The sequence below is a fragment of the Stegastes partitus genome, unplaced genomic scaffold (genome assembly GCF_000690725.1).
Source record: "Stegastes partitus isolate 25-593 unplaced genomic scaffold, Stegastes_partitus-1.0.2 Scaffold203, whole genome shotgun sequence".
In the NCBI taxonomy this organism is placed as follows: domain Eukaryota; kingdom Metazoa; phylum Chordata; class Actinopteri; family Pomacentridae; genus Stegastes; species Stegastes partitus.
The window spans coordinates 587104-610851 of NW_007577934.1; the positions used below are offsets into that span (position 1 = coordinate 587104).

A 23748-nucleotide genomic window follows, 5' to 3' on the forward strand; every position below is an offset into this window, starting at 1 on the left:
GCAATTCATATCAAACCTATTACTTCCCTCCCAGAATGTAAACTAGGCCAGCTTCTGCTCCCTTTTTTTTTTTTTTCCACTCCTGAGTGACTCATCTCTTCACACACGATCTGCGCGCAGAGTGCAGCTCAGACCGGCTCAGACGCTCCTCAGTCCGGAGCGCAAAGTTGGAGATGAGGATCACTGGACACAGCAGCTAATGACACGTCTGAGCCGCCAAAAAATATGGATAAACAGGCCAAATTACTGTCATCGAAGCTCTTGCAGAAGCACAGGCTGGTAGAAGTTGTCCTCAACCGCAGTGTTTTGGCGTGGGAGGAAGCTGAGGAGGGCAGAAAACGCAGCAATTCTGGAGCAGGTAAGTCCCACATGCAGGAGGAAATGACTTGTGTATGCATTTAAGAAAACAATCTAAAAAAAATAACTCAAGGAACAGTGCCTGCCACCTAATCCTGTTAGAATAAACATTTTAAAAGCAATCTAAATGTATTAGATTACAACCAGTGTTCCTCAGTTTCATTTAAGCTTGTGTTTCCCCTCATTTGCTTGCTGAACAAACGGATCTGTTGTCACACATGCACAACAGAAAAAGAACAAGCAGTGTGAAGCAGCTTGTCTTGCTCCTTATCAGGATCATGCACATGTTGGGCCAGCAGCAGTCAGCTCGTGTAGCTGCTGTGGTGGAGGTGTGTGGATCTGACAGCAGCAGGGTCACAGGTGGCTTCACTGTCGCTGGGAATCTGGAGCTTCTGGAGGCAGCATGCGCTTATTTCACATGTCATCAAGTGGAGCTCTGAGGAACATCCAGAGTTGGTCTACATGCAGAAAGTAGTTTGGAGTTTGTCCAAAAACAACAAAAAAAAGTTTGACAGCGTAAAAGAAATTTGAAAAGGATGATGTGATTTATGTTTTCTTCCTTGAGTTTAAAAGAAAAGCTTATGAAAGTAAAGATTTCTCCACTTCAGCGACCTTTTTTTCTGAACTGTGTCAGAAAAAAGTACAGTCAGACCTAGTGTTGTTATAGCTTCTGTTTTTACAGGCTTTCTTGACTTCAATTCTCTGAACTAGAAGCAGTTTTTATGTTTTTTTATGGCTTGTTTTATGTTTTTTACTCACTGTGGCCTAATTTTCTCGTGTAAAGTCCTGGACCTTTATGGAAACAACACAACCATGACTAGAAGCAGACAAAACTCAGAAACGTCTTCTTAGACTAAGATAAACTTTAAAGAGCCTCAAGGGGAATTGTTTTATCACAGTGCACAAAATAAATAATTCTATAAGAATGTACAAAAAAAGCAAGCAGGAAAACAAGCAAGCGGAAACTATACTTTTTTTTCTTTTTTTAAGAAATTTTTACGTGACGAAAGACAATCAAAAAATAGAAAATAGAATCTAAGTATAAATAATATAATAATAGAAAATAAATACTACTGTGAACTTCTGTGCAGGATTGCAAAGTCAGAATATTATACATCGGAAAGAAAGAAAGAAAGAAATTTGAACGTATATTTTAGATTTTTTTTCCCCAAAGAATCAGGAAGTGGCTCTACATACTGTTAATATTTTCATTTTAACATGTTTCCCTACTTGTCTCATATTTGTTCTGTCTAAACACAGTTTTCAGTTAAGCCCAGTTCGTCTTAAAGCTCTCTGATTTTTTATGACCTGACTGTTAATCACAGCTGAGTCACTCGTCTTGGCTTTAAAATTGTGCTGAGGAATGAATTTTTTTTATTTGCTTTGATTTGTGATGAGTGCAAATGGATCATGAAAGAAGACGTGTATTAGAAATTGATTTTTTTTAAATGAAATATTCTCATTTGAAGCATAGATTTGGTTCATTTTCTGAGAGGAATAAGAAAGATTTTCAAGCCCACTGGCACATTTCGGGCCTCATATTTGATCCCAAGAAAAGATTGAGTTGCCATCTCTGACTCCTGTGTCCAGTTCCTCTGACTACATCCAGCGGTGGCGGTTAAGTTCAGCCTGCTGTCTACTGAGAAGGACACGACTATGTTTAAATGCCCCGAGGGCCCAAACCTGTAGAAACATGCAGAGAATATCGGTGTCGAATGAAATGGAAACTGTTTTGAGGCCAATGTGCCGATTTAGCAGCTTTGATTGGATGTTATTTTAAAATCTGGTGTCCAGTTCTTCCTCTTAATACCCAACCAAGAAGCTAAAGGACAAAACCAGTGCTAGTTTGATCATATATGTCAGTTTAGAATGAAGCAGTAACAAGAAAACACGTATAAAAAGTTGTTAAATAGTAATATACTCCAAATTACAAAACATGTGCACAGTCAGATTTTTGTCATTTTCATTCACAAATACACAAATACAACCATCTTTGGGTTCCTCCATGTGTAAATATATAAATAAAAGGAAACTCAGGGCAAAGCTTCACTTATTTCGACACCTAAGAAGATTGTTTTTGGCTTTTATTCAACATCTCGTGACGCTGTTTACACATTTTACTGCTTTTTTTACTGCTTTATAGGCTACAAATGTTCCCTGGCTGCCACTTTACATCTTTGCTCAACTTTTTTTACTGGCTTACACAATTAATTTTTAATGTCACAATCGCACTGGCGATGTGTTTAAGAACAGCTGGTGTTCCTCCGGTGTAGGTTGAGAACGAGTTGCTCTCCCGGCGTCGGCTGGATTAATGGTCTGTGCGTTGAAGTCCTCTCTGCCGAGGTTGTCGGAGCGGCGCTTCAGCTTTTCGGCACTTTCCGTCGTTTGCATCAGACAACTTCCACTTAATCCGGACATTCTTCTAACCTCCCGGGGCTAATGTTTGTTCATCTAGATGAGTTCCCGGGTCTGCAATTACTGTAGCGTATCGAGTGGAGTGATTACGGCCGCCGCTGCACACTCCAGCTCCAACCTGCCCATTGACCTTCCTGGAAGTGGTATCAAGCGCCCTATAATAACCTGCCATAAAGACTTCCATTTATTGAGTCAATGTTCAACGCTGCTACATCAAAATCTGCCCCCCTCCCACTCCCTCAGTTGCCGGTGATCACGGTGACAAGAGCAGGTCAGTTTAACCTGGAGTCAGGGATCAAACAAGGAGACTGTGTCGGTAATAAATATCCAGCAAGCTCAACACTGAGAAGTGCTCTTGGATAAAAAAAAAGAAAAAAAGAAGTGCATTTATTTCAGGAGCTTTCACTTCTCAAGCATAAGTGCGTCGTCGTATTTGCCTTTTTACGCCTTGAGTGCAGCGTGATTATCATTAGGAGTCAATACAGTCGAGTTAATCAGTGACGGCTGGAATTTTCCCTTACGTCTTTGCACAAACACGTCTCGGTGTGTTTACCTTAGATTTAAATCAGTAGAAAATGTTCTGTACGTGTCCACGGTGTCCTGTTGCAGCGGAAATATTCTAAATGCATCAGTAAATCAGGGCAAAGAAGGATTTTCAAGGGTAGAAAATGAAGGAATTGGCAACAAAATGCAACATTTTCTACCAATTAACCGTCACAAGTTAAAAGATATGTGACATTGAGCTGCAGCCAGACAAAGTTCTCAGTAGAAAACCCTGAAAATGTCTCAGAAAAGTCTGTAAAACTGCTCCAACTTCAGAAAAGGTTTGTTTCTAGTCTCCCTATGAGGATTTTTTTAAATGATAAAGGTTTTTAATTTGTAAGCCTTCAAGAAAAACCATTTGTTTGGCATCATGTGAGGTTCCAAACACAGCAAAAGCTCTCTAGTGTCATGCACTGAGCAGGACACAACTATGTATACATGTGTCCAAGAGCCCAAAGCTGCAGAAGCATAGAGGAAATGCAGGTATCTAATGAAAGAAGCTTGGAAATTTTTGAAAAAACAACGTTTTGGACGCTCTGTATGTGGCCACAGTTTCCCACGACAGCAGAAATATTCCAAATGCATCAGTAAATCAGGTCAAAAAAGGATTTTCAAGTGTATAAAATGAAGGAATTGGCACAAATGCAACATTTTCTACCAATTAACCGTCACAAGTTAGAAGATGTTTGACATTGAGTGGCAGCCAGACAAAGTTCTCGGCGGAAAACCCTGAAAAATGTCTCAGAAAAGTCTGTAAAACTGCCTCAACTTCAGAAAGATAAGTTTATAGTCTCCCTATGAGGATTTTTTTTAAATGATAGAGGTTTCAAATCTGTAAGCCTTCAAGAAAAACCATTTGTTTGGCATCATGTGAAGTTCCAAACACAGCAAAAGCTTAAATGCACTGAGCAGGACACTACCATGTATACATGTGTCCAAGAGCCCAAAGCAGCAGAAGCATGCAGGAAACGCAGGTATCTCATGAAAGAAACTTGGAAATGTTTGAAAAAACAATGTTTTGGACGCTCTCTAAGTGGCCACAGTTTCCCACGACAGCAGAAATATTCTAAATGCATCACTAATCAGGTCAAAGAAGGATTTTCCAGTGCAGAAAATGAAGAAACTGACACTAATTCAACATTTTCTACCAATTAATTGTCACAAGTTGAGAGATATTTGACACTGAGCTGCAGCCAGACAAAGTTCTCAGTAGAAAACCCTGAAAATGTCTCAGAAAAGTCTGTAAAACTGCCCCAACTTCAGAAAAGGTTATAGTCTCTCTATGAGGATTTTATTTTTTTTTTAAATCGATGGAGGTTTCAAATCTGTAAAACTTCCAGAGAAAAGTTTTTCGAAGAGAAGTGTCGAATGAAAGAAGCTTAGAAATGTGTTTGATGTGTCGCTTTAGCAGCCTTGACAAAAATGGCCAGTTCTGTGTGCACCAGAAATGTTCAGTAAATCAAGAAAGGTGGATTTTCCAGTGTAGAAAATAAAGAGATTGGCACAAATTTAATATTTTCTAACAGTTAAGATTCACATGTTGGGAAATATCCGAGCAATCCCGCCGCATGACTCAACTTTTGACGGCTCTCCTTCAGCTGGTGCTTTCCAGTTGTTCCCAATATGTTTCCCCAAACATCAAACTGACACGCAAGCGCCGTAAATGTCGAGAGGGATTGTTATGGGTGGTATACATCAGTCTGACCTCCATTTCTTTTTTTTTTTTGTTAGACAACATTAGCGGATGCTGCTGCTTGACATTTAAGTGAACTTGCTGGAACCAGAGCATCCGTCACTCAGATGTGCCGAGCGGAGAAACACAACGGGGAACCCTGGCCTGGAATGCTGTTTGTTTACTGTACGCTCACAGATAAACAAACAAAAGCCAATCACTGAGACGCCGCGGCTCCGGAGCCAAGACTAAATCCTATGTCCACATAATGCCGGAGTCACTGCTCTGATATAATGCAGTACGGAGTCAAATCTTAAATAAATCATGGCATATGCTTTGGAGAGCGTCTCCCACCCCCGTCCTCCAAATCTCTATGCTTAACAAGTAGTACTTCCTCGGGCCCTCTAAGCCGGGATATCTCTGCCAGCCAGGGGTGGTTCAGATATTTGCTTTCCCATATGGCAACGCTGGATACAGATCCAATGTGTTACACTGAGGGATTCACTTATAGCGATACCGCGAGTGTTGGAAATCGGGCTGAAATAGGATATCGGAGTTACAGACGTTGCTCCGCGCCTGCAGTGAAATCCACATGTAAAAAGTCAAGACACATGATTTTGGTGCATCAGTCGCAGTTCAGGCTTCGTCGGTCTCGCTTTGAATGGGGCGACGTCATGAAGTGAGTTGTGCAAAAGTTGTTGGTGGTGGAAAGTTGTTCAACTTTTCCAGCAGCAGTGCAGATGCCAGGCAATCAAACCGTGTTAATGGTGCGACAAGCTTGGCAGCAAAAACACCCCGAAACATCAGATGAGCACATCATCAAGTGTTAATGCATCAGTCCTGCCTATAGGTGTGCAGTCATGGGCTCTGAGAGGCTGTGTTTAGACACAGCAGTGCTTAAATGCAAACACTATGCTATGTGAAGCTACAAACAAAATGGAAAACTTCTACAATATAGCAGGGCACCAAAAATACTGTAACTAATACTCTAAAATAATGGAAAACATCCACCTCGTTAAAATGCAGTAAGTTTCTATAAAAAAATGCATTTTCAAGCCTTAATGTTACGAGCGCCTGGGTCTCTAAATGAACAAAATTGTGTAAAATTACAGAAGAAATACCTCTTATTGTGTTAATCGTTGCTAATTGTATTTGAATATTTAGTTTTACATCTGAATTTATCAGATTTATCTGTTAAATGGGAAATATTTTAGAAATTATGAAAAATAATACTGTCAAAATAGCTAATTTTCCTAAACGTATATTAATTTAATCGTTATTCACAGTTGCAGGTCATTCACAATATGTTACATGAACTAGATTATTAAATAAATACTCTGCATATATTAGAAATACCAAAAAATGAACAATTACATAAAATTACATTTTTTTTTACAGTGTAAAATGCAACCTATGGGAATGTTAGCATGTTAATGATGAGTCAATATAATGTTTGTCATTATTGCCAGCTGATGGTTCAGTACGTTAGCATGTTAATATTTGTCTATGAGCACTAAACATAAAGTACAGCAGAGGCCAGTTGGAACGCCGCTAGTTCTGAATGTGTTTGGTCGGAAATTGGGTTTTTTGCGGGATTAAAATCTTTAGAATTCTTCCCATGGGGGACATAAATGAAAATTCAAATGAAATCTAAACTGTTAAGGCTGTTCTACCCTCATCCCAGCCGGTCGAGGTCGATGGCTGCCCTCCCTGAGCCTGGCTCTGCCGGCGGTGTCATACTGATTAAAGGGAGTTTTTTCTTCTTGCTGTTGCTGAAGTGCTGACTAAAATGGAAAAATTGCCCTCAACAGGATAACATTTAAGGCCAGAAACAAACAAAAAAAAACATCAAAGTCACCAGGATTTATCCTCTGGAAACAATAAATGTCTTTGCAAAATTTGGTACCAATCAATCAAGGAGATGTGGAGCGAGTTTACTTGATGATTGGCAGCTTTCACCTCGGTTGGATGAGATCAGGAGGCCAGGAGAGTTCTCTGTGGATGTCTACACAGCTATAAACATTCAAAAGCAGCACATGAAAGCACATTTTAAGTTGCATTTTACTCCCCCGAAGTAGTAACTTTTATTGACAGGAACTTTTGCCGTAGCAGTGAACCGACAGCATCATCGCTCCCCTAGTGACTGCTCTCCTGTTTTTCCTTTTACCTTCCACCTTGGTTGTCCTTTTCTTCTCCATCTGTTTGCCTAAGCATTGGCTAAACAAACCCATTGTGCCTGGGAGAAATCCACATGTCTTGTTTGACAGCTCACTGCCATGTGTACCCAGGCAGATCTGTGCTTTGTAATCTAAAGCTGCTGCTCAATGCACAGGCCTGTCTGTACGTTGAGAGACGGCTGCACGGGGAGGGGAGGGTTGAGAGATACAGGGAAATAAACACTGCCAGAAAACGACAGCTGGAGATTGGCTAAACTGTGCCGGTTTATGCTGCATCACCGGCGGCAACGCTGGGTCTTTCTCTATGCTGATTGCGTTTATTCACCGGAGGCTCGGGTCAATAGGAGAAAAGGCTAGAACCGCTGAAGCTAATTACGCAATGGACCCACATGATGCTGTGTTGGTGGTATCGAGTCTGCAATGCGCTCAATCCAGCGGCTTTTTCAGAATCTATACATGTCTTTAAATCTTATCTCGTTTCTTGCACTCGTGTAATATGTAGAGGCAAAAAATGGGAAAGACATAAAACAAACATAAACAGTGTGGGAACAGCGAGCATTTCCTTAAGCTTGCACTGGCTTGTCCTCTAACAGACTGTCAGTGCCAAAGCACAGCAACAATAAAGGGATTACATACTGATCCACTGTGTAAAGGGAGGGGTGCGGAGAACAACAGCAGAATATGAATATGATGACAGCTCGCTTGTTGTCAGGAGGAGTGAGGGAAGGTGAGGCCGAGCGGCGTGTTGTCAGATTTATCATATGCACAAACACGGAGTCTCTCGTGCAAACACGCCAACGCGAAACATACACCGAGTTAACATCAAAGCCGGTGACAAACTCCGTTGTGTTTTTTGCGCTCGGGCTGATGAGTCGCTTTAACACCCATGTGCTAAACATGTTGGGTGCGAAGGAGAGTTGACGTGAGGCAGCACAACCAGTATTTTGAATGGAATCCTGTCAGATGGGATGCCACTCTGTTTTAGGGAAGCTGGATCGTTTTCCACGCGTGCACCTGTACAGGTACTTGTTGATCCGTCACAAAGGTGCGCAGTACGTCTCTGATCTGACACGTTTTCACCAATTTGAAGCGAAGGCGCCGCTACTAAAGTAATAAAGTGTCACATGGGAGAGGGGAGAAATAAAAGGACTTATCTTCCACTGCAGAGGCTGGGATTAAAGGCCCAGAAGGCAGAGCTTCACACTAGCATTTTAAAACAGCGGAGCTTTGCAGGGGTTTGTGTTAAGTTCAACCTCGGTGAACTTTGACATGCAAATTTGTGCCATTTAAAGAATAGCAAGCGGTCTTGACAGTGCTGACCTTTGAAGGAGCTGGAAGCCAGGAAGTCCATAAAAAGACTGTTGTGGCTGGTTCGCTGTTTCCACGGCTTCAACCAACAGCTGTTTTTCTCCAGTAATTATTTCGTCGATTAGATTTCAAAATTGTTAAAATGTCAATTAGAATTGTCCACAAATGCCTTGTTTTGTCTGGTGAACACAAAGATGATCAGTTTTCTGTAATATGTGATGAAGCCAATCCTCACATTTGAGATGTTGGAACCAACAAATGTTTGGCATTTTTGCCATTTTTTGTTTCTGTACTTATCTCCCATCTGTTCTGTGAAAACACTGCCTGCAGTTCAACCAAAAAAATCCCGGAATTTTTGCTAAATGGCTCCCAGTTGTAGCTGATTCACTCAAAATCATGGTTAATGAAACCATTTGAAACCGAAACTCAGGCGTTAATGGCTCCTTTAGGACGTAAGTATCTGGAACTCCCAATTAGTCAGAACTGATGAAGCCTCTTAGATGAGAGGTGAAACGTCTTCAAGGAGTCCAGATGCTACGATTAGTCTACCAGATACACTAAGACTTACGAATAGGAGAGGATTTTAGCTTCCTACAGAATCCTGTTGAAGGAGACGATTCATTTTGGGGGGAGTTTTTAGAAAATGTTTTTATAAGATACGTAGAATAAAGTGATTTGGCAGAAACATTGTGATTTCAGGCTTAGATTTGTTTTCTGATGGAACACCGTGTCATGAATAAACAGTTCAAGGACTGTCAGAAAGTTCAAAATCTAAATCGCTCTGTTTTTTCTGGCTCTAATAACCGGTGTAATGTTGACTTCCAAGCCCATTGGCTGGCTTTGGAGGTTCAGAAGGTTAGAATTCCAACTGATCTGTCCACAAAGGAGCTCTTAAACTGATCCAATTCACCCTGTTGAACTCTGTGTCATCTACCTCATGGCAGCAGATCACACTCAGAGTCCAGAACATGGGATAGATCAGAGAGGATTTTATTTATCAGTGTGAGTACATAGTGTTCAAGAAGAAACTCAAGGTAGAAAGGATCTTTCTGACCAGTTATTCACCTTGTTGTCTGGACAAAATGTGTAAACTTTGATTTGGAGGCCACAGAAAGACTCCAAACCATGGACACCTGATAACGCTTCCCAAAACAAGAACATGTTTTTTTTTCTCTTCTGACTCAACATGAGTGTTCCAGGTGTAAGAAAGAAAAAGAAAAAAAAGGTAATTTGACATTTTAAGGAAAGGTCTGGGGAGCATATTAGGACAAACAGCAGGGCGACAAACAATGACTTGCAAGAAAACGTAGCATGTTGTGCTGTGTAGGGTTTCCACCAAGATCCAGGCCTTTGTACGCTAGAAGGTAGAATGCTGCGCTACCTTTTCCCGAGTGTCTGTCTGTCAGAATGAACAATGACTCTTGGATTACAGGGTGGATACAGTTTCCGCCAAAAGAGCTGAATTTAACTGACCTCTGTAGCTCCATTACATTAACACAAAGATCCCCTTTGTTCCATTATTATAGGAGATAATTATTGCCAAGACCAGTGGCTCTCAGTCCTCGTCGAGTACTGCTGAGTTTCCAGCCCTCGAGGTAGCTGAAGGGCCACTTCACCGACTTTAAACTTTACTGCTGTGTTCAGATTATAGTATGGAACACTTCAGCAAACCGCTGTCTGTCATAGGCAGCCTCTCTGAGATCCTACACCTGAGTGATTCAGACATGGGCTGAATAGAGACTAGACATGGAGCTAGAAGGATTGAACATACAAGGTGGTTTTAAGGCAAGAACGAAGCAAGAACCACCCTTGTAGAACCTGGATACTTCTGTTTGGGTCTTGACATTGATTGTTGAAAATCTGAGATCACAAATGCTGATTGGATAAACTTGGAGAGGACAAGAAGTGGCATTTTTTTTCTGCCTTTCTGAGTCTTTATCACATAGGCTCACATAACAAACCCTCCAGTGTTCCAGTTCCTACATGCTCATAGAACTACTTAGAAACTACTATTTGTTGATGTTTTGGAGGCTCTGAGTCAATGTCGCTGTTGAAGCTGTTTGATCCAACACAAAGGCCTAAAAAAGGTCGATTATGGGGCTGTTTCCACCATCATTCGCACCACTTTGGGCCTTGGAAAGCCTCTCTACATAGTGATAGTTCTGAAAGTCTATGAGTAGCTGTTGTTTCCAGGCCAGGAGTCTGAACCATCCTTAGTCTGAGGGAGTCATGAGTTCATTGCACGCATTCTTGTTTGAGGAGTAATCTAGTTGTTGGCTTCACAACAATATTCACTCAAAAATTTCGATACAAATGACACCAAAGCAAAAACCTAAAACATTAAGAAAAGCAATGGACTCATGTTCAGTTTAGTTTTATTTATTTAGCACCAGCTGACAACACATGTCATCTCATAGCACTTTACAAAGTCAGGTGGCTTACACTTTTTAAACAGAGAACCCAACAAACCCAAAGGATTACCTTTGAGCAAACACTTGGCGATGATGGGAAGGAACCAAAAATCTCCCCTTTACCAGAAAGGAAACGAAACCTCTGACAGAACCAGACTCAGTGAGGGTGGGGATGAGGAATGGTTGGGGATAGCAATGATATATGATTTTTTTTAAATTAATCAGAATGATGTGAAAACAAGCCATAAAACAGCAGTAGTTAATTATGGTGCCACAGTTTGTTTGTATGTTTTCATATCCAACTGGAACACTAAGAGCAGCTCGTTACACGTCTCTCCACCTTCACAAGGTAAACTGCTTCTTAAAAAAGGATAAACCCTTGAAGATAGCAGTACAAAGACGAGTTTAGTGCACATTTGCTCACTAACTTTCATTCTTTCTGCAGCAGTCCAGACTGATTTTGAGCAGCCTGCTGGAATATGAGTTACCAGTGTGAAGGCAGCATATAGACATCACTGCCACATTGGTAATAAAACACACTCATTTGAATTACACTTGAGGGCACGTTCTTGAACCTGTAACCGGCGTGTCTGTCAACAAGATGCTTCGTCTGCATAGCTTTAAAGTGTATTATGCAGACTGACTTTGTGGCGTCAGTGGACTGTCACTGTCGGCTACGTAAGCGAAATAATTCCATATTTTGCTTTGTGCTTCATCCACAAGCTGTGGACGTCGGCATCAGGTTTGCAGCCGCGTCTTGAGGACAGGAAAGCTGCTGGAGAGAAGAAAGACAGTTGGTATGTTGACTTCACCTGCAGGAAGAGGAAGCAGAGTGCCGCACAGTCCTCGCTGTGGCACGTTGACTTTAATCATCGGAAATGCCGCTCTTAGCAAAACACAGTTGAGGTCATTAAAAATAATGGTACTAATAAAGCAGGATTTAGTATGCACAACTTGTGACAAGCCTTATTATGAAGAGTCACGAGTCGGAAACCTTGTGAACCAGCGGTGTGCAGTCTACAGTCATGTGCTCAACGAGTTCATTCAGTTTGCATTACGGCTGCTAATCCATCTCATGTGGCTGCAGTGGAAACTCTCCCTGCACCCTGAGGACTCAGATGTTTGTGGCTCGGTTGGTGAAAGGCTCCAACGGTGCTAGAGCTGAGGATTACATTCACACCCAGGACAAAGAAACTCACTGCGGCTGCCAGAATTTGAGGTCCAGAGTTACACATGGCAGGTTTACTGAACCTTTCTTTGTGCTTCTCCTTGTCCTCGTTCCATGCGATTGTCTTTTTGAACTTGGCCTTATTCCCGTGGCAGCTCCATTGAGCCTCTTGTGTAGAGAAGCTGAAACCTGACTGGCATGGTTACAGTTGTGTTCCAAAGCGGCAGTAATACAAATGATATGTGGTGTGTTTTTGTGTTAGTTTCTCAGTGACAAACATTATCACAGAATAGATTTCAGTTCATGAGTACACAGTTTTGTAGTGTCTGCACTTTTATTACAAGTAAGGAACTCTGCCCATATTCTGGCCATCAAACCCTTTGAAACCTTTTAAATCCCCCAAATCCCACCATTTATAGGAGGAACAAACTGTAGAAACACACCATCTGTAAAACTATCCGAATGTGAGCTTACAATAGTGATATTTTATCAAAATAACTTTATTCTACATGCATGCTTTCACAAAAATAAGCTGTTTGCATTAACCACATTCCATATAAAACAAAATATTCTGCACTCTTCCCTGCAACCACGAAGCCATAAATAATTCAGCCGCGACCAATAATCAAATGACAAAAATTCAGGAGCTTTCACGTGCACTGGGCTGAACTGCAGGCTGTGTAACAGACGAAACATAAAAATATAAGTAGTAAAATATCCATAGTATGGAAGGCAATCATGCACAGAGTCATTTTTGGGTTCTGTCTACTTCTGGCCAAGGTTCTGCTGTTTCCAAAGAGGTACTGGACTTTATATTGAAATGAAAAATGAGCCCACAGTGAGTAAAAATGGGACAGAAAAGAAACAGCTTCGAGCTCAGAGGGTTTAGTTTGTTTCAAATAAATGTGCTGAAGCTCGGATTCCAGAGAGCAAGATCGGTCTACATACAATCTGGACTGCTGGTTGTCGAAAGCTAATATAAATTTGCCCACCAACACATCCCAAGCTCACTTGTTGGTGTGTGAAAAAAGGAAAATTACAGTGATTTAGTTATTTGGGAAAGTGCCTGGCTAGCTGTTGCTCCCTGTTTCCTCAGCAAGAAACTATTTAGCTGAAGGTTTTGTGGACATTCAGCACAAATTTCAAGCCAAACCAATGGAGAAAAGAAGCGGCGGGGTGAGGAAGGAACCACAAAAAAATGATGAAACTTTAGCTCTGAGGGCCAAACGAAAAAGAAAAGTATTTGGAGCAGGGCTTTAGGATTCGGCAAGGTCCCGTGAACTTAATAGAAGTTTTCACATTTTTCAAGAGAGTCCATGACATGAAGTGGGAGTGTTGGGTGAGCTGGCATGGAAAGGCCCAAATGTGTGCTTAAAGTGGTGGAAGGGGGGGAAATAAAAGTCATATATGCACTTCATGATGAAATGGTTGCAGGAAATGAAAGCCAGTGAGTCATGTTACACCAGATATGGGCGCTCCCAGGTATCAGCGGCAGCAAAACAAAACATCTGAATTCTCTCCTCCGAGCGCAGAACGAGTTCCAGACATTAGAACATAAAGCCTTTCTCCCCTCAACCTCCCGGTTCCTGAAAAGCTGACATTTTGCAGATAGCGGACCGCTCCGGCTCGCTGTAGCACACTGAGCCCCGTGGTATGAATAGGCAGCGCACACTGGCCGGCTGCCAGCGCCAAGATTCTTTTCAAGCACAAAGAAAAGTATGTCAGAGTAGAGCAGAGAGGATCTGCCTTGTATGGCCGAGGGCTTAGCATGTAGCTTAGGGACTGCAGCGAGCTAAAAAAGTGGGGAATTTGTGTGTGCGTTCTCCGAGTGTGTGGCGATGGGATTACGTGTTTATGTGTGTGGCAGGGTTATTGGAGCAAACGTGGGAATGTCAGCTATTGTTTCCAGTTCCTTCTCCCAGCACAGTTCACTGGGATGCTGGATTTGTGCTTGTTCTGGGGTTAATTTGAACCAAAGTTGCCCAAAGCGAAAATAAAAAAAAAAAAAAGCGAGCACAGAGAGCAGCGCTGCCCGCACTGACTCGGCCATAGCTGTTGGCTTTCCGTCTTTGTGCAGAAGTGGCTTTTTTTTGCCTACGAGGCTAAATGATTTCATACATTTTTCATATTTTCTGAGCAGCAACAGCTCGGGTACAAATTTGGAATTCAGATGTGCAACAAACAAATTTCTTGAGGAACAATCTCAGACCTGTTACAGTTCATCTTGCCTTTTTTTACCATTAGGGATAATCTGCTTTTTTTTTTTCTTATCAGCTCACACTTGCATGAAATGATTTCTGACATGTTGGAACATCCTCCTCCATGCTGCGTGTCTATTTTGTCAGTACATCTCTGCGATACGCCAACTGTCAGCGGCACATGTTGCATAAGAGAAGCAGCAGTAAAAGTGCGTAAATTCGAGTCTCGTTATCTGAGTTATCCGTTATCGCGTGCACGTGGGCGGACGGTGCGCTTAAATTGAAAGTGCAAACAATAAAATACTCGCAGAAGACTCATAGTCAACATCCACAGGGCAGCGTGACATCCATGTGTCAAAACGGGCCTTTTTCCACTGAAGGCCTTTTTGACATGCCACAGTGGGAGAGTCACAGGTGTAAATACAGAGTAATGACTTTTATTTATCTCGTCGTGCATGCTGGTTCGCCATCACAGGGTCACGGCTTAATACGATATTAGAACTGAGACACTCCTTGTTCTTATAGTAAAGAGAATCTGTCATTTTTTTTGCTGAAAAGCAGCCGCTAAACCTGCCGAACGAAAAGGGCGTTATCTTTTATGTATCAGAGCAAGAAACTCCAAAAATAGAAAGAATGATTAGAGTTTCAGCTTTCCGACAGTCCGTGAGCCACGCAGTTGGAAAACAAATCATGACATTTCATCAAAGTCACCTGTAAGCTACACAGCTCATGAAAAAAAACTCTCAAAAATCAACCATCTGCTCCAGACAGATTATGTAAATAAGAAAAAATTCTGCACATCTGGTTACAACCAGGAAGTCCTCAGTGGTTCGGCTAGAATTAATATTCACACAGCAAGAATTCTGAGAATTTGTGGCCAGGTTGAACTGCAGGCAGTGTTTCCACAGAGCAGATAGGAGACAAAGATGGAAATAAATTAAAACTGTAAGTAGTAAAATATCTAAAGCATGAGGAGCCACAATTTCTTTCCTAGTATTGATAAAACCTGTGAGCACTCCATGTTGATTCCTATTGTTATTTTTTAGGATTCATGGCAGTATAACTGGTCATACCGCACAAACAATAGCTCTCTCTGCTCGTAGTCATGGTTGTGTTGTTTCCATAGAGGTGCTGGATTATATATCGCAGTGAAAAATGAGCCCACAGTGAGTAAAAAAATGTGACAGGAGCAGAACAATGCTCAGAAACTGCCTGCAGTTCAGCGGCTTCTCGGTAAATGTTAAAACTTGGTGACCCGATCCTGACTTTGAGGCTCGTTCCTGCTGAGTCCACGAGGGCCGACGGTCGTCCCGCTGTCAAACCTTCAAGTGCACGAGGACGATGTCGCAGACATTTTTAGCCCTGATGCTCTTTCCAAAGTCTGTATTTCTGCAGACTTTGCCTGAGGGAATTACCCACAGTTCATAGTGTTGTGACTTTAAACACGGGTTTAGCAGGGGACGCCTGGAAGCGTTAAAAACAGTAAATAAACAAGCAGGAAAGGAAAAACTAAACATTATTTGAAAGAGAAAAAAAAGTATATATATAAATGAAAAATGGGCAGTAATATGTGCTGATATTTTACAGATTTTTCCATGTTGTTAAATTAAAGATATTATATATTAAAATCACAGAAAACATAAAAATATACATGTTGACTGTTAAAAAAAAAAAAAAAAAAACTCAATAAAAAAAAGTAAAAACTTATGATTTCCACCAATTGGCATTATTTTATTGTATTTAAATAAAATAAAAATATCAATATTTTACAGAATATTTGCCAGTTTTTGAGCATTATATATTTTTCCTGATTTCCGATTATTTATTTTTTTACAGATTTTTATTGCACTTATTTTATCAGATTTATTTATTATTTATTTTATAATACCACCATGGCTACTACTAATGATAATAATAACATTAATTATTTTTATTATTATTATTTACATGTATTTATACGTACAGACCTCTTCAGAAAACAGCATCAATAAAAAATACGACCTGCAGCAACAGAATGTGAGTGTTCAGGTGCTCTTAAGCTCTAAATATCCCCCCGTGACCCTGAACAACATCAGCACCACATCAGTCAAAATAACTTCACGTAATTCATTATGTTTTTGTTTTTTTGGTTTTTAATCCAACAGCAACAATGAGTTTGGCAGAGCGATGGGGGCAATTTCTCAAGTAGTCCAAATGAAACTCTTCATTCTTGTTTTCGCTCTCTCTTTCTGAAATACAGCTATTACCCACTTGGCCATAACTCTTCTTCCTATTTGTCAAAGTGTGAATATCGATGGCCATAAAGTTATTCATGCCTGCATGGCGTATCATCTTTATTTGAGAAAGAAATGAAATCCTATTCCCTCAGACTCCCAGGAGAGAAATAATATGTCATGCCTCCCTCCCATCCATTTCACCATATCAGCTGAATAAATTTGTCGGAGAGACTGGAATGCCAGAATGTGATGCAGTTGAAGAGGTCAGTTAAACTCATTGCAAGTAATGTTGTCCTTCCCTTGTACCAAAGTGCATTTTTGATTTATTTTTTCCCCCCTCGTCTATTGTGATTGAATGCTTAAGATTTCTATAGAAAAGGCTCAAAGTAAAATCCTTCCCAGCATTGAGTTGCAACTTTTCGAAACTTATTTTTAATTTTTGCTGCATTTTGCTCGTCTTCCTCCCCACTGAAAGCTGTGAAAATGGCACGCCTCCCTACATTTGTCTTTATTTCCTCTCTTCACGCAGTGAATCACCGCTAATTAAATTATTTGCTGTCGTTTAGCGGCTTCATGACTTGGCTGACCCGCCTCGTCTCGTCGCTGCCAGGAGCCACCAGGTCACAGAGCATTCGAACACTGCCAAAGCCTTTCATCCCAAAGTCATTTTAAACTGGCAGCCGAAATCGGATTCCCGTGGGAAAGACCCAACGACAAGATGCGCTTCCTTTCCCAAAACACATTCGCGAACTCTCTCGGGATTTAGCCGTGTTTTTTTCTCCGTTCGTTTCCGTCTTTGTGGAATAAATTCCAGTCGCTTTAACACAAGAATCCTTTTGTGATTCAGCAGATAAGGCTTGTATAATTCTAACCCCTAAGCACTTTCTGGGTGTTTTCTTTGCTCCTGTCACATTTTTAATATGTCTGGCCTCGTTTTTTTATTGCAATATAAAGTCCTGCACCTCTGTGGAAACAGCATGGCTAGAAGTAGAGAGACCTCCAGACTGTCTTCTCTGCAGCATAATTAAGATTTAATGTCATACAAAGTTTAAAAAAAATGTAAAAACCTGCAACTAGTGCGTCCACCATTGTTACCAATACTGTAAAAGTCGGGGCTCTACATGCTGCAAATATTTTATGACTCACATTTATTATTTGTTTCCATATTTGTCTCCTAAACACTGCCTGCAGTTCAGCTGAAAAGTCCCAACAAAAAATATGTTTAAAACTGTAACCATAAAAAACTGTGAAAAAAAACAGCCAAATAATGTAAAAAAACAATTTTTTGTTTTTTGGGGGTTTTTTGGTTGTTGTTTTTCTTGGGTTTTTTTGACTGATATAAATACAATAAAGCTGTGTAATTTAACGGTCATGTATTATAAAAACATGTAAACTAATAATGATGATAAGTCATGGTAGTTATACTTCTATCTGTGATTTAACAAGACATGCAGAAAAAAAAGACGATGATTGACTTTTTTAAGTTCTCGAATAACAGCAAAAATCTGAAAAAAAAATCAAAATTCACTGATTTAAATACAGTAAACAAAACCTGTAATTTTTGAGTCAAATGTGGTAAAAGAACAAATACCCTTTTCTAAACACACAGATGTTTTTATTATATTATGAGCAGTCAACATGTAAATTATTAAGGATGTTTAACATTAGCAATTGTACTGAATATTATCTGTGATTCAACACGCCCGGAAACAGTCTGTACAATTGACTATATTTGTACTAATGTACTGTGATGTTAGTCCTTAACAGTAAAATAATAATATAAATAAATAAAATTTAAAAAATAAAAACAAATTGAACAAAAATATTTCATGGTGTTTATAGATTATTTAAGTGCAGTTTTTTTTTTTTTTTTTAAAAAGTGGAATTTTGCAGTCACACATTGTAAAAGAACACATTGTCTTAAAAAAAAAAAACCCAGAAATTTGATGTGATTTACAGTTTTGTATTTTATTTTATTTTATTTTTTACCATGCAAATTAATGGTTTTTGCTGTGATCTTATTATCTGCAATTTCACAAACAGGAAAAATCTGTAAAAAACAAAAAAACAACAACAACAACAAAACAAAACAAAACAGTATTTGAAGAGTTCATTTATAAAAACAGATAACTCCATCTTTGTTGATTTTCAGAAAACATATTTTTGTTGTTTGCTTGAGACAATATGAATCAAACTGAAGCTGAGTGGATTTGATTCAGCAGAAATGACAAAAATAGAGATAACTTAAGTTTGATTGATGTTGTTTCAGGTAGATGATTGAAAAGTGGGTTTTCTGAAGGATTGTGAAGATGAAGTTATCTGTTTTTGCAAATGAACTCTTCATATGTCCATATGAGAACTTACTCCACAGGCTAAATGTGCTGGCTGTAGAGCACCGTGCTTTGGTAATTATGTAATGCAGCTCTGTAAAATACTGAATTCTTGTCTTCCCAGCACACAGTCACACTGTTCAGGTGTGTGAAATAGTCGCCGTTCGCAAGACTGAGGATGAAGACGACGCTCAGAAGACCAGGAAGAGTCGGAAGGAGGCCGATCAGCTGCATCCGTACGCATTCACAGGTACAAAACGGACACATTTCACCACATTCACACAGCAAGTCTGCCTCCGTATGTCTTCAGAAGCTCATGATCCAGCATTTCTCTGTTTCTTTTTTTTTTGCCATTTAATCAAAGTCTAAACCACTAAAGTGCCCATTTATGAAACAGATGCAGCGTCTTTTTGTTCCCCGGGAGCCAGTTTGCGTCACTGTCACTCTGATTTCCCCGAAGTAGGTTAAAACCACATCGCGGTCGCATCTCGGCTCAGCGTGCCAGCAGTCTGCGTTCAGCTCCACCAATCACGAGTGTCCCGACGCTGGAAATAAGCCTGTAGACGGCTTCATAGCTAGAAAGTAATGCATTAACGAGAGAGTTGCTCGCAGCTCAGCCGACCGGCTCGGGGATGGCAGCGTGCCACTGACTTTGGGGCTAACGCTCGATTTGGAGCCATTAGATTAAATCCAAACAAGATTGGATTTACATTATTTATCACAGCCAAATGTCAAAAAATTACCCCCACTAATGTGAGCTTTTACTGGCATTAGGAGTGTGTCGAGTCTGACTGCATTCCCACAATCTTGGCTTCAAAGGCATCACTTACATCCCGATTATGTAACTCACTCCAGGACGGTGTGACTCCCACCAGCTACCGTAAGTGATTTGGAGCGAAGGAGGAAGGGAAAAAAAAGTTAACTTTTCTATCTGATGGAGAAAATGCTTAGTGCGATAATTTGACTTTGAAATGCTTAGCGGGTGAATCTGCTGCCGTCAAAGTGCTTAGCGAGTGAATTTTTTTTCCCCCCCTTAATGTAAATATTTCAGCAATGTTCCTCGCGGGATATTATGTGACTCCATCTCTGCTTTTTGTCTGACTATCAGTGGAGTCCTGTTTTACTTAACTGGCTTCTTCTTAATGGTATCTGATGCTCCTGGCTGGGGAGGATCAAACCAGGGGTTCACCGGTAGGACAAACCTGCAGGTGTAGCTCTGAATCTGGTCTGAGCGGGGCCAAAAAAAAACTGTAGCTCACATGTTTTTTATCAGGGATGCATATCTGGTGAAGGTATTTTTACACCACGGGTTGCACAGAGCAGGAGGAAACAAATGGCAGATGCTATATTTAGCTCAGGAATTCCCTGCTTTTGGATGTCTTTCTTCTGTCGTCGCTCTGATCGTCTCTGTTCTGTTTCCGTACAGTTTCCTACGTGAGGAGGACGAGGCAGCACCAGTGGCGCTGCGCTGACGTCACCTTTCACTGCCCCAGCCAGGAGCTCTGCGAGCAGTGGATCCGGGTGACCAATGAGCAGCTGTCATTGCTCAGTACGTGGTTTGGATTTAATAAGAGCCTAATCAGTAAAACAGTAGGAATCCGGTCGACACTTTCAGGAAGCTGCACTCAAATAACCTCTAAAGAAAAGAAGATTCACTTGGGACTTGTGTTACACTGGGTCTTGTGTGGTGAAGTCTTGGGAATGTTTGATCAGTGCTATGCATTTAAATCTTCTGAAATTGTATGTATTAGTTGCTGCAGCTGTAGTTTGCCCCTCAGCTGGTTATTTGATTTAAAGAAACTGTGCAGTACTACAGTTAACTTTGCATGGAGGCAACTGTCTGAAACCCTGTCATTTTTTAAGCATTTTTACCCACTGTGGGCTCATTTTTCACTGCAATATAAAGTCCTGCACCTCTATGGAAACAACACAACCATGACTAGAAGTAGAGAGAACTCAGAAATGTCTTCTGTGGAGTATGACACACTTATATATCCATACATCGTAAGAAAGAAAGAACAAACTTTGAATTTCTTTGCTTAGTTATTTTCCAACATTTTGCTCTCAGGAGTTTTCAACACTGGAAAAACAAACAACTCTCTACAAACAATAGATATTTTACTGCATACATTTTTTAATTTGTTTCCGTACTTGTCTTTTATCTGTTCTGACTAAACACAGGCTGCAGTTCAGCCGAGTCGTCTCTAAATTTTTGCCATGTGACAGTTTTAAAAAATAAAAATGTCAACAGAATCCAGTTAGGCAGTTAGTTTTTGATAAATTTCTAAATGAAACATGTAAAATAACACAATTGTGATGAAATATCCTAATTTTAAGCGTGGCTTGTTTCGGTTTCAAGTAGATGAGTAGTTCAAGTACCCTCAGAAAGTTGAAAATCTGCCAATTCTATCTGTTTGTGGTTTGTGGTTGGAGCTGAGCCACAGCTGCTTCTTGGTGAAAGCACAGAATTCTTTAAACGAGATGATTTCAAGTTTAGATTTGGTTGATTTTCCAGACGGTAGTGCACAGGATTGGCTCAAGGACCATCGGAAAGTTGAAAATTCTAAAATTCTAAGCTTGTTCTGACCTCCATCCATGTTTAATTGGCACCATAGTTTAGCACTGAAATGCCCTTAAAAGAAATCTCACCAGGTTGCAACAACACAATGTAGAAATACTCTGCGTTCAAGTGTTTACTTCAGTAAAAGAACAAACGTATTAGCACCAAAATATATTCAAACTACTGAATACTTATTATGCAGAATGGCCCGTTTCAAAATATATCATTGGATCATAGCTATGACTACATTGCTGCTTTTTTCTTAAGCTCAAGCCGTCATAAACATCGTATCATAATTTATGAGTTTATCATTTTTTTGTATTTAAAGGTCAAATCTGCAAATTAGCAAGAGCTGTCGGATAAATGCAGTGAAGCAAAAAGTAAAACATTTGCCTTTACAGTCTAATGAATGAAGGTATAAAACAGCATCAAAGTGGAAACGCTGAAGAACACAAACCTCCAAATTTCACTTAAAATGTAAATAATGAATGAAGTTCACTCAAGGCAAGACCTATTACTAAAACAGCTCTTCTGCTGGCGGGAACAGGTGCACCATTGTCCATAAAAATCAGTTCATCCTCCTCGGCAGTATCTTCTGCACGCTGCCCCCAGGACAGCCCAGAGGCAAACCTACAACAGAGGTGGCCTCCCGCATTTCTCTTCTCGACACCGCCTCGCAGGCACAGGCGTAAAGGATGGTGCCGACAACAACAGCCTGATAAAACACAGAAATGGAGGCGTCGTGTTGTAGAAAGGAGAAAGCCATCTTCGGCTGCCTTGGACGTCCGTGTTGTTGGACGAGTCCAGGTTACCGTCCAGGAATAGGCCTTCCAGATATGAAAGTAAACAGCAGAGCACATCATCTGTCAAAGATTTTACGTAATCTGCTTGGGGGAAAAATGGCCGACCGGAGGATTTCAGGAGTTTAATATGTTTTTCATTGATGTGTTAACATATTAAAATCATTCACCTACTTGAGTGTAAAGTACAGTTTTATTAGTAGTAATTATAAGAGCTTATGAAGACAGAGAGTGAAAATAATATTTAGGCTTTAACAATGGAAACCATTTTTCCCCACTGTTACCTAATTTTGCACCTCAATGGAAACCAACACAAGATATAAAACCAACAGAAGAGCCCATCATCCATCATTTTCTCCAATGATCTGTTAGCATGCTACCGGTCAAACCATTCACTTAACGGCATCCCATGATTGGGTTCTGCAGGATTTAGTGTGTATCTAACATGTGGAAACGAGACTGTTAGGTGAGTTTAAGCCTTTAGAAACGCTCCGCTTGGTCCCGTTTGGCTCAGCCGGTTGAATCAATTCAAGAAAATTAACCCCATTTATTGTGCGGATGAAGCCTCTGTGTCTTCGGCGGTGTTGTTCTCCACTGTCCCACACCTTTACATCACCCATTGACAACCCATTTATGCAATCTAATGGAACTTTTGTCTTATTGCCAAACAATATGGCACCCTATATTTCTCGGCGCTCATTTAACACTTGATCCAGATCCATTCGTCTTCGAGCGGCTGCTGTATCTCCAGTTTGTTGTCCTAAACACAGTCCTCCACCAGCAGCCATAAACAAGCCATTTAGTATTCTCCATCGCAGCACTTTGTAGGTTTATCACCGAATGATGCAGTGCCTCTGAATCGCTTCGCACTCCTCCCACAGTCGCTCGACACGCCATTTATTTCTCCGGGCGGCGGCGTTGTTTTGGGGGGGAACCAGTCAGCTTGACTGAGCATTTTGAAAAAGGTCTCCTGTTAATGAAAACTTCATCAAGCTGTTGTCAGTTACACATTTGTTTTATATAAGAAAAAATGGCGCATTTTTAATGACTATCTCATCCTTTCTTTTTGCAGCCGACCGACCAAAGAGCCTCCTGGTGTACATCAATCCGTACGGCGGAAAGCGGCGCGGAAAGCGTATTTACGAGCAGAAGGTGGCTCCGGTGTTTCGCCGCGCTGGCATCTCCGCCGACGTGATTGGTGGGTCCCCATCAGTCCTCAAGATTTAAATAAAAAATGAGTCTCGATGGCCGCCGTATAGATCTCTACTGCCACCGCGGCCTCTCGCAGGGACCGAAGAGGCTTGCGAGGATATGATTTGGCTTATAGTGCCATTAATCATGCCAGCAACCTTAATGGAAGCTGTGATAGTTGATAAGCTTGGGTATCCAAACACATCTATTATTCAATAAGTGTTTGCTACAGCTACACATAGTCTCGGGGTATTGATGGTCCATCACAGTGAATACTATTCACTCTGGGCTTCCTACAGCCGCTATGAATTGCAAGGGTTGTGTTTGTGCTGGTATTATACGTCCCGTAAACAGATTTACTGTTGAAATATTGTGTCTATGGGCTCAGGGGCTCATTTTGCC

The 23748-nt window shown here is 40.8% G+C and overlaps 1 protein-coding gene across 1 annotated transcript in view; it reads left to right on the forward strand.

The window, feature by feature from the left end:
- Nucleotides 1-225: 225 nt before the first annotated feature.
- The window catches only part of cerk (ceramide kinase), a 48845-nt gene continuing 25322 nt past the window's right edge, over nucleotides 226-23748 (forward strand). Inside the window, exons 1-4 of the mRNA XM_008280629.1 lie at nucleotides 226-358; nucleotides 18920-19045; nucleotides 20222-20344; nucleotides 23228-23353. Coding sequence (XP_008278851.1) covers nucleotides 226-358; nucleotides 18920-19045; nucleotides 20222-20344; nucleotides 23228-23353 — 508 coding nt within the window. The remainder of the gene's footprint in view (nucleotides 359-18919; nucleotides 19046-20221; nucleotides 20345-23227; nucleotides 23354-23748) is intronic.